General features: G+C 42.8%; 1 protein-coding gene across 1 annotated transcript in view; it reads left to right on the top strand.

The window, feature by feature from the left end:
• ACAD9 (acyl-CoA dehydrogenase family member 9) overlaps nt 1-12,031 on the top strand; it is a 78,097-nt gene that overhangs the window by 29,393 nt on the left and 36,673 nt on the right. Inside the window, exons 6-7 of the mRNA XM_018557175.1 lie at nt 4,879-4,957; nt 6,519-6,693. Coding sequence (XP_018412677.1) covers nt 4,879-4,957; nt 6,519-6,693 — 254 coding nt within the window. The remainder of the gene's footprint in view (nt 1-4,878; nt 4,958-6,518; nt 6,694-12,031) is intronic.

The raw sequence follows: 12,031 nt of genomic DNA, 5'->3' as shown, positions 1-12,031 counted from the left end.
GCTTTTTAGAAACACTTGAACTCTCACAAAATTTATATAAGAAGAGAAATGTATTATTCACAAAAGATTAAAAACATTGTATTATCACTATTGAGAGACTTGTTGCAGAAATATCCATGATACAGGTGATGACACAGTATGTAGCGTTGCTATGTATTATTCGTGGTGTATTATACTTACGTTATTGGGGTGTGAAACCTTGCTCTCCCTATTTGTCTCTCGCACGCGCCCACTAATGTTCTAAATGTATGTGTCTGAGACGTCTGTTTTCATTAAAGCTGCCCTACACTGAAATGTTACCTAAATGCTTTGTTAACCATCTTTTTGGGTTGGATAAATAAAGAATAATAGAAGGATTTACTTACATCTTCTGGGGAGAATGCTTCTCCAGGCTCCCTCTATTGGTGGCAACATGACCATGGCTTAGACATTTGATTACATGACCTTTTGCAGAAAGAAGGATTTAGAGTTATTATTGGATGACCTTGCCATTTAGCACAGATCATTGAACATTTTGTCACGTGACTGGCACAAGAGAGAGCCTGGGCAAAGCATTTAGGCCTTTAATTTTTTTTATTCATCACATTTAGCCTGAGCTTCCAGTTAACGTTTGAGTACAGGTATGCATAAAGACCAATTTAGGCTGGGATCAAAAAACAGGATGTCTTGCTGCACTCCTTACCAAAATAACCCCAAGCTGGGTGGGTGCTTGTAGTGACCACGGAAGGCACCGTGCAAATCACAGAAAAAAAAGGAATAATGTCACCAGCACACCGGTTTTTGTTAATCAATGATCCATTTTAACCGGTGTGCTGGTGACATTATTCCTTTTTTTTCTGCAATTTAGGCTGGGTTCACACCTTGGCGTACGGAATATGCGCGTTTGCCGTGCGTTTCGTGCCGCGCGTTTTTACAGCGATTTGCGGTAAAACAAATGCGCGTTTCCGAGGGCTATCTGGCTGTATCCTAATGGATACGCGCTGCAAATACGCCCCTGAGAAGCTCCTGTACTTCTTTGGGCGCAGGGCATTTTGCAGCGCGTTCCTACACGCCGTAAAACGCCCAGGTGGGAACCATGCCCATAGGCAATCATTGGTTTTCACATGTTGAGCGTTTTACAGCGCGTAGAAACGCGCTGTAAAACGCCCAGGTGTGAACCAGGCCTTACAGAAGCACAAAGCTGATGCTGCAATTTTTTTTTTAAAGCTTTATTGAAATGTCACAAGTTACATTACATGAAGTTCTACACGCATAGCATGGTGTAGGTTGGTTGTACCGCGTCGCATCCCGATACACTGGAAAATTGTGCTACTGCATGCTGTACTTTTTGTTTTTTTCAGTGCTTACCAGCCCAACACCTATCTGTGACAAGGCAAATTGACTTTCCTTGCGCTGGAAAAACCCCAACATCAGAACACTTCCTAAAGGGGTTTTATTTTCAAGTACTGGATAGATGACCTGAGGTGATGATATGAATACTCAGCTGCCACAGTTGAGCTTCGTATACACTGTTCTACATCTAACAGATTCCTCCTTCTAGGTTAAACAGTGTGTGGTGGAAGATTCACCCGCTGCAGCTATTGCATTTTGATAGTCAGCCAGGTCAGCTACCAAAACACCTGAACAGTGCCATCATCTGTCTGGATGCAAGAGCCGTTTGGCCCTCAGTTTTCTGCCTGGCGCCCTCTATTTTTTTTTTTATTGGAAAGATGATGGGCAGGAGCCAGCGGACTGGGCCTCCCATTTGCTCAGTGTAGAGCCTGCTTAAGAATCCAAATCCTTTTACTGCTGAAAAAAAAATTCTAGGTTATTGATATGTATTACAAAGATCTTGGCAAGCTTCATTGTAGATTCTTAACTGCTTCTGTTCTTCAGATAAAAACATTAATTGCAGTCAGTTCCTCAAACTGAGCATAGAGTGGGAGAATCCGCCTGCTATTAAGACATTGTCAGTCCCAAGTCCTGTGCAGGCTTCTGGGGAAACAGTGAGCCAGTGACATGCGGGGTATTGTCAGTCCCAAGTCCTGTGCAGGCTTCTGGGAAAACAGTGAGCCAGTGACATGCGGGGTATTGTCAGTCCCAAGTCCTGTGCAGGCTTCTGGGAAAACAGTGAGCCAGTGACATGCGGGATATTGTCAGTCTCAAGTCCTGTGCAGGCTTCTGGGAAAACAGTGAGCCAGTGACATGCGGGGTATTGTCAGTCCCAAGTCCTGTGCAGGCTTCTGGGAAAACAGTGAGCCAGTGACATGTGGGGTATGAGACTTCTGCAAAATTCTGATACTGATTTGGTACTGAACAGAACCCCGGCTAACGTAACTTTTCCTACTGTCCTTTGTGGTTATTTCCTGGCACATAGAAAAAAAAAGAACTAATTTCATTGCTATCTGGATTGCAAATTCTACAAAAAAATTGCACATGACACCTAAACCTGAACCCCCTCCATCGAAGAATCAGGAAAATCTGAGTCAGATGTTAAAAGCTTCTAAAATTAGAGCTATTTACATCTGGAAATACAGTTCTGTAAATGATCCTATTGGCAGGACAAATATGTAGTTATTATTTGTGCCAAAATGGCTTTCAGAAGTTTTGCCTGCTTACGTGAAGTTTTGGAGAGATCTTTGGTATCCCCTATAGTTTGTGGTCAAACTGGGACCTCCAAAAAAAAGGTAATCTTTGGCATGCTTTATGTGACACATGCATGGTGAAAAGACTGCGTCATTTTGCTATTTTAATTAGAACTAGAGAGGATAGAAATATTGCAGCTGAGGATCGAGCGGGGAAGGGTTAGAGCCAGGATCTGATTGCTGTCAGGACTGGAAATGATAGAAAATGTCTCTCCAGTAGTAGTAGTGTGAGAGAGGTTTTACTCTCCATGCAGTTCTGTCTTGACCGCAAATCATCTTAATCATTGTACAGGAAATGATGAAAAATCTCATCAATGGGGTCTCAGACAGAAATAGAAAGGTGAAAGAAATTTGATATCTTCTCCACTCTGTCCAGAAAAATAAAAGGCTTAAAAGTAAACTATAGGGTAAGTATTTTTCCCCATAGTTTTCTTAAGGGTCACAGGAGGACATATACTAGCGTCCTCCCGTGACCCAACACTCAGTATATAGCGAGCTACAGCTTGCGCTATACTGAGACCGCTGCAGCCGGGACGGATCCCAACATTACTGTCGAGATCCACCCAGCTGCGTGAGTGACAGCTGGCTCTGCCTATCTAGAGGCAGAGCCAGCTGTACCCGCCCCTTCCCCGTCCGTTCCTCCAGTCAGCGCCGGAGGATCGGAGCGTGGAGGGGGGAATCCCCACAGGGAGCCGTGACTGACAATCGCTGCCTCTGCAGGGAGATGATCGAGAAGTGAGCGAGCGACGGTATGCATTCGCTCACTTCCCGATCTATTGAGCCGACATGTGACAGTTTAATTGTCACACATCGGCTCGAACTATGAGAATGACTGATTTTCACTCACCTCATAGTTCTCCTTTTAAGTTAGGCTTCAACATAATTCTTTATAATTTTTACAAGTTTTTTCTTACATGGGTATTGTTTTAAAACCTTGAAGATGCTGTTGGTGCCTCAGAGCAATCACTTCTTCACAACTGGTGAGATATCAGCCACTTAGGAAGTACATTGTTTTTAAGGAGTCTGATAACGCATAGACTTGCATTGTGAGAAGGAGCAGTTCAGCACAAGCATTGTGTCACACTGCTGCATAGCAGGAAGTAGGGCATGTGTTATGTGAAAATGGCTGCCCTTATGTGCATATATAAAGATTTTAAAATACTGGCACATATTTGTGTCTATCCTACATGTTTCTGTAAAAAAAAAAATAATAATTTGTAAATGTCCCTTTTTATTGTGTATTTTTTGTTTGGAGCCTTCATAGTGGGATCCTTGCTAGTTTAGAGGGTTGACTTTCATTAGAACTTTTGAATAGGGCTGCAACTAATGATTATTTTCATAATCGATTAGTTGGCCGATTTTTTTTTTTTTTTTTCTTTTTGATTTTTAATCGGATTAAAAATGTAATTACCATCCTTAATTTGAAAAATAAAATACACAACTTCAGTGTTAGAAACATAAAGTTTACTTCAGAATAAAACTGCATGCACAATTTTTTGCCAACGCACGGCATTGCGGTACCGTGCATTCCAGTACGGGCGATCACACTGAGTGGGAGGCGCGTTTGGGGTGCCTTTGAAATAAATGGCACTGCAACGCACCTCCCGCTGCAGAATTTGTCAGGCTGAAACTAAAAATGACTTTTTTGTATTGTAAGCACGTGGCGCTTGAATTGCTTCAGCCAGGGAATGACAGCGGCCAGCTGAATGTAAATACACCAGGTAGTGGGCTGGTGTAATAGTCAGCCTGCTATTGGCCATTTCAAATTGCAATAGCCAATAGCAGGTTGACTATTGGACCCGCCCTCTGCTTGCTGTGCCCTCCTTCAAGCATGGAGGAGAGAGCTAGGGGATCCAACCAACTAATCGATAATGAGAATAGTTGACAACTATTCTCGTTATCAATAAATTGATTAGTTGGTTGCAGCCCTACTATTGAATGTGCTGGTGTTAGATGTATGTTGTAGCTTTTATTTTTTAGTAAATTGGTGGGGAAAATAATTGCTATGCTCTGTTTGAATATAGGTTATATTTTCAGGTTGTAATTGACTCAATGACATATATGGAAACTTGAGAATAGGGAAAAATGGCTTGTAGAGCTCATCAGCCGTGCACTGTGTCGTCTAATGCTGCACAATTTATAGCCAAAGTTGAATTACAGCTGTAGATCCAGAATGCCAAAGCCTACTGTAATAGAGTGAGCAGGGGTGAAGTGATGCTTTTATGAAGAGTCTTATTTTTTTTCCCTATTCTAGTGGAAGTGATGCTGCTTCAATCAAATCTAAAGCCACTTTGAGTGCTGATGGAAAGCACTATATTCTGAACGGTTCAAAGGTATAATAATTTTATTATTCGTTATTATATAGCACCAGTACATTCCACAGAGCCTTACAGAGTGCCTAGAGCCATTCACAGCAGTTCTGTAAGTGAAGCTTTCAGTCTCTCTGCTATATTTGTACAAACACATAGAGGCTCTAGTGCCAGTTTTGGTAAACTCTAACCTATTACTACCGTGAGTTTTTGGATTGAGTGCTACAAAAACTCAGGGAAGACATACATGGGTTATGCAGATGATAACTGGTTAGGAACCCAAGATCGCCCATTGTACTTTCACGTTGGCTTGCAAAATTTGAGATTCCGGTATCCAATTGAATGGTTTCCAGAATACTTCATCTGAACAGCTTAGGGTTCAAATGGGTTTTTATTCTGAAACTTGCTGGTTGGCTTTTTATAACAGTCAGGAATCGCAGTGAGGAACTCTCCTTCCTCCCAGCTCCAGTCCCTGCTGCACTCTTACTCTGAGCTCTGGTAACAAGGCTTGGTGCATGGCCCCCTGCTGGGTTTTTGATAAGATTAGGTAAAGAGTTAAACCTGAGCAAGATGAGCAGGGCTTGAAAAATTTTAGGGTGTCTCAGCAGTCAGTCAAAAATTTTACTAGTCAGCATGACCGGACTATAGCGTTGTAATTTATGTTAAAAAAATGTTGGGGACACCTAGAGCTTTCTTTTGGTGGTATATAATCACCACTAGGGGGGGGGGGGTTATTTTTTTACTATATAATGAAAAAAGTACCCTACATTTTGGGGGGGAAAAAAATGAAAATTCCCTACGTTATGTTAATAAAACATTTATTCTTACCCAAATTTTTGGTGAAATATAAAAGACGGGGTCACGTCGGGTAAATAGACACCAAACATGTCGAACCTTAAAATTGCGTGCTCGCGCAAAATTGCAAAAAACAACCACACCGAAAATTGGCCACAGGCGAAGCTTTTACTGCTCATCGGTTTAGTGTTATCAGTGATTGATGGCACCTAAAATTTGCACGTAGGCGCACGCGACGCATGTTTGCATGTGTTTTTAAGGGGGCGGGGACTTTAAAAAAGAAATGTTGTGGTTTTTTTTTGGGTTTTTTTATGCTTTCATTTTTTTAATACTCTATTTTTTTTTTTTTTTTACACTTTATTGCTATCACATAGGGGGCTAAGAAGCTCCCTACGTGATAGCCAATTTACATGACCCCAAGACCCCTGATGTCACCTAGGGACCCCCAGAGAAGCTGATGAAGCAGGGAAAACCGCAGCTAATACAAGTGATCGGTTGCCTCTAGAGACGCCTGATAGCTTGAAATGTAAAGCTACTTGTCCGGCTCCAAAGTCTTCTCGTCGCATACGAGAGGACGAGCGGTTTTTTCAAGCCCTGGGGATAAGATTACATTACTTGTATTGAAAATGAGCAGGGTAGCCATGGATCACAGCCAGGATCATGTAAGGGGCTTTTCTCTCTGGAATGCCTGTAAAAGTCACATGGTGGAACCTGCTGGAGTCATTGCAAAATATTTTAATAACCATGATATCAGACCCAATATGTATCATGTGCTCACTTCTCTTCCTAGATCTGGATATCCAATGGAGGACTGGCGGATATATTTACAGTTTTTGCAAGGACAGATGTTGTTGATAAAGATGGCGTCACAAAGGACAAGATAACCGCCTTCATAGTGGATCGGGCTTTTGGTGGTGTTACTCATGGGAAACCAGAGGATAAGCTGGGTATCCGAGGATCAAACAGTAAGTAGCTTTTTGGGTTTTTTTTTCTACTTTGCTCTGTTACTTCTGTTTACATCTCAGAGGGCTCTTTCTTGTTTGCTTTAAATGTTCATTAGCACTGCCACATGTAGCTTTGGTTGCTGCAACACCAAACTCTGCTGCCTTGCTACACATCCCCTTCTCCTGCAGGAGGGTCTCTGTCCACCTCGCCATAGGCCAGGTGTCCATTTCAGACCCTGCACTCTTAATAGATGACCACTTTAACCCTTATAAGTGTACACTTCTTTCAGTCTGCACTTTAAATCAGTATGCTCTAGTGTCTAGCAGCTCTCACAAGAGCATGAATACTCTTTCACAGAGAAATGCTGTTATCATAATGGCTCTCCATTCTCTGAACACATCGTGCCAATTTAGGCTGTAATTTGGAGGTGTCTGCTTCTGCGTGCTTTACTGGCTGCTTAATTGAGCTGTTCCATATAATACTTGCAGTAAGGACATGCACTTCCATAAATGCATGACTGATCATTTTGGAGGCACTGCTATACACTTCTAGGACACCAACGCCTTTATAATGGACTACAACAGACGCAAAATCACAAAAATGCAAACCTTTAAACCATTGAATAAGGTATAATCAACAAACCAGAACTATGTCCCCTGAAATATTTAATAGTACAAAACATTAGTACCACAGCTTGAAAAATCCGCCCGGACAAGTAGCTTCCCGGCCGGCCATGGTAATTAAACGGTCAGCCGGGAGCTTTTACATTGAAGCAATTGATGGCTTGTATTAGCTGCTGTTCCCCCTCCCCCCAGCTGTCGCTGCCGTTACTGTGCCCATTGCGGCCGGGTACTGGCACGGCTGCTCTGTGACAGGAGATCAAAGGTATCAAAGATCGGTACACAATCTCCCTCTGATCTGCTCTCCGGTCCCCGAATGCAGGAAGTGATGTATATTACATCACTTCCGCATTCAGCTGTCGTTCCCAGCTAGAGAAGCTGGTGAAGCAGATCTCTGCTTCATCAGCTTCTCTGGCGGTCCCTTGCTGACCTTAGGGGTCTTGGAGACCCCTGATGTCTCCATAAAGAGGACCTGTCATGTAAATTGGCTATCACATAGGGAGCATCTTAGCCCCCAATGTGATGGCAATAAAGCCAAGTGTAAAAAAAAAAAAAGAGTAATACATTTTTAGAAAAGACCTACATTTTTTTTAAAGTTCCCTGCCCCCGACATACATGGGTGTGCCTACGTGTGAAAACGACGATTGTGCCGCACATGTTACATATCATCGCGAACGTCGGAGTATGAGCAATAATTTTAGGGCCATCAATCAATGATAACACTAAGCTGATGAGCAGTTAAAGCAGTTTAAAGCGTCGCCTACGGCCAATTTTCGGTGTGGCCATATTTTGCAGGCGCGCGGAATTCTAAGGTTTGACATGTTTGGTGACTATTTACCCGACGTGACCCCATCTTTTATATTTGACCAAAAATATGGGTAAGAATACATTTTATTTTGCAACGCAGGGAAAACATTTTTTTTCGAAATTTTAGGTACTTTTTTTCATTATATAGTAAAAATACTATTGGTGGTGGTGACTATATACCACCAAAAGAAAGCTCTATCTGTCCCCAAAAAATGTTAACATAAATTGCAAGGCTATAATCCGGTCATGCTGACTGGTGACCTTTTTGGCTGACGCCCTCAAATTTTTCAAGCCCTGATTATTACAATACTATGGTAATTACCAATAACATTCAGGACACTCAGTGCTTTTGTCTTCTTCTGAGACCTTTTAAGTATACATTATTAATCAAAGTATAGAACATTACATAACATGATACATATTAAACAGTAATCTATAAAGTGGGACCGCTATTTAGGTTCAGGTATAAATCTCCCAAATGAGTCTAAAATCCTGAACAGATGTCATAGTTCAGTTTCAAGAAGAAGATAAGTCACCAGCACACCATTGTATCTTCATCAAGACAATGTAGTCAGACAGTTCAGTTTCAGAGGCAAGGGCATTTAAGGACACATGTACCAGTTGTATTCCAATCAAGGTGACCACTTAATACAATCTTCTCCCATATAAAAGTGCATTGAAAACTCCTGTTTGCTAGTGAGAACAAGGGCTCATGCACACAGGCACAAATGCAGGGTTTTTGGCATACATTAAATACGCCTGTGTTTTATGGTGCCCGGGAACTTAAGCACTGCATTCTTCTGTCCATAGGAATGTATGGACAGAAAATGCTGAACGCGGGTTTGTGCACGTAAATTTTGGTGCTGGCGTTTGATGCACATGGATTTAAATTCCTGAAAGCAAAACGTTTGTGTTCCAGAACCTATGACCATACGTGTATAAACTTTAATGTGTTAAAATCAAAAAGTCCACTCCTTTAACGGAACGTTTTAGTAAAAAAATATGTAGGTCTCTCTCAATATGTAGGTCTCTCTCATTGCTGAAATATTTTGATTGAAAAATGCTATTTTTCTTGGAGTTGTCAATCCAAATGCCTCAATACTAATCCGAAATGGGTATGTAGCTGTGTGAAGAGTTCTGATATTTCGACTTCACTAGCTGCACCCTTGTACTGGGTTATGCCCAGAGACTGCTAACCAGCAAACTAGAAAATCAGCAATGGCAGGCTTCATTCTTCTTTATTCAGTTCTATGTAACGCACTGCAGTTAAAATCCACAGAGCACCCCACAGGTCTGAGTTGTATTAACCCCTTAAGGACAAATGCCTTTTTTTCATTTTTTGCACCCATGTGTACCCATGTACACCCGACGCGTGTTTACGTGACAACGCGCATGCTCGCGGGAGACTTTCGCGGGGGGAAAAAAAATGTGTAAAATAATTTTTACATTTCATTTGTTTAATATTCTTTTTAAAACTTTTTTTTTTAACTTTAATTGCTATCACATAGGGGAGCTTACAAGCCCCACATGTGATAGCATATTGCCAGTGACAGGTCCTCTTTAAGGTGATGCTCAGGATCCAAAAGACCCCTAGTGTCACCTTTACACTCTAAATAAGCTATTGAAGTGCAGATCGCAGTTGCCGGATCGTAGAAGCGATCTGGCGGCAGCTTAGCCACCAGTATCTCTTCTACTGCAAAGCCGGCCGCCGGCTCTACAAAACTAAAAAGACTTTTCAGAAACTTTTCGCCGCCAGGAGTCTGTTTAACCCATTCACACTTCATGACGGGGTTATCCCGTCATGGGTCGTGAAGGGGTTAACGCTTCCTTTCTACTCCCTGCATCAACAATTCACAGTGAAAACTTTCAGGGCAAGTCGGTGGATGAATCTGATTGGTGGATGGAAGAGACTTCTTAATACTGACATTTTTTGTATGCCCAATTATCAGTATGTGGGAAATATAATAGCTAGAATCGGATTGTGTACTTTCTATAGCTGAGACTAGGACCATTTCCTCCATTTGGGGTCCATAAGCTTCACATATATCAGCTGCTTCTCCTATGTATGTAAACTTTTATCCTGACATCTGCTTTAAAGGCAATCACTGGCAAGCTTGCAAAAGCCATCCTTTTCACATTGACCTTTCTCTTACCTGGTCTGAAGATAATAGTGGGATTTCACGTACGTTGTCTCTAATCTTCATTTGAATGTTCTATTTCTTGGGGACATTGTAGTTTGAAATCATTTTGTATATAGCAGCCATCTAAAGCAACTAAATAAATCATTTCTTATTGCTCCTTGTCAATATTGTTTCCCATCTCTGTGAGCTCTATCTGCAGTATTGCCATTAGATTTATGTATTTCTGATTTCCTGATTTGGTAACGTGTCCTTATGGTTAAAGTGAACCTGTGAGCATAAAAAACATTGACGAGTGAATCTGCCCAGGGAGACACGGAACCTCTGTCAGGTTTTTGTTACCGTATAACTAAAGAAACAGAGGAGCCCAAGATTCCAGTAAAAATACACAGGCCACTTGTATTTAGACAAGACTTGTTTAGCACGAAGTTCAGCTTTAAAGGATTGAATTATAACATGTTTGCACAGTGTATAGCTGTATAGCTGGAAAGTATAGGGAATGGTTTTGACTACACAAAAAAGATACATTTCAATATACAAGTATTAGTCCGGTCACGTGGCCGCATTGAAACAACAACACCACCTAGTGCAGGGCTCAAAATTTCAGGTCCTGAGCTACTAGCCAGGCCTTCGAAGTTACTCGCCACCAGTTGCCCTTAATAACACAAACAAACACACACAGGGCACAACGCGCACATAGCACAACACACTCGGCTTCTCTCCTCACGGCTTCTCTCCCGCTCGGCCATCCTGACAGCAGGCAGCGCTCCCTCCTGCAACCCCGGACGGACGGACGAGGGAGCGCTGTCATCATGTCGGTGAGGAGGAGAGAAGCCGCCCCGAGGAGTGCCTGACTCAATGGCTTCATTTTCACTCGCCCCCACGCAATTTTCACTTGCAATTTGCGAGGGGGCGAGTGGAAATTTTGACCCCTGACCTAGTGTATCCTTAAAGATACGCAGGGGAACGCTATACAACTGCAAGTGGCTAGAATGTGGAGGATCACGGCTCAATCAAAGTGTGGACACCTACAGAAGGACACTTGGAGGTATGGTGGTGCATGCATGGAGTTGCACTAGTGGCACAGGGATACACATGGAGATATACACAGCCACATAGAGACATGCTGGAGGCACAGGGGGTACACTTGGACATGCACAGGGGTAGGCTTTAAGATATGGAGGAGCACAGGTGTATGCTTTCAGATATGGAGGAGCACAGGTGTACACTTTCAGATATGGAGGAGCACAGGTGTACACTTTGAGATATGGAGGAGCACAGGTGTACACTTTGAGATATGGAGGAGCACAGGTGTACACTTTGAGATATGGAGGAGCACAGGGGTACACGTTGAGATATGGAGGAGCACAGGGGTACACGTTGAGATATGGAGGAGCACAGGGGTGACTTTGAGATATGGAGGAGCACAGGGGTAGACTTTGAGATATGGAGGAGCACAGGGGTACACATTGAGATATGGAGGAGCACAGGGGTAGGCTTTGAGATATGGAGGAGCACAGGGGTAGGCTTTGAGATATGGAGGAGCACAGGGGTAGGCTGAGATATGGAGGAGCACAGGGGTAGGCTTTGAGATATGGAGGAGCACAGGGGTAGGCTTTGAGATATGGAGGAGCACAGGGGTAGGCTTTGAGATATGGAGGAGCACAGGGGTAGGCTTTGAGATATGGAGGAGCACAGGGGTAGGCTTTGAGATATGGAGGAGCACAGGGGTAGGCTTTGAGATATGGAGGAGCACAGGGGTAGGCTTTGAGATATGGAGGAGCACAGGGGTA

This window comes from Nanorana parkeri, unplaced genomic scaffold (assembly GCF_000935625.1).
Source record: "Nanorana parkeri isolate BGI_ZX_2015 unplaced genomic scaffold, ASM93562v1 scaffold270, whole genome shotgun sequence".
NCBI classification, from domain to species: Eukaryota; Metazoa; Chordata; class Amphibia; order Anura; family Dicroglossidae; genus Nanorana; species Nanorana parkeri.
This window is presented reverse-complemented; position numbering and strand designations above follow the sequence as displayed.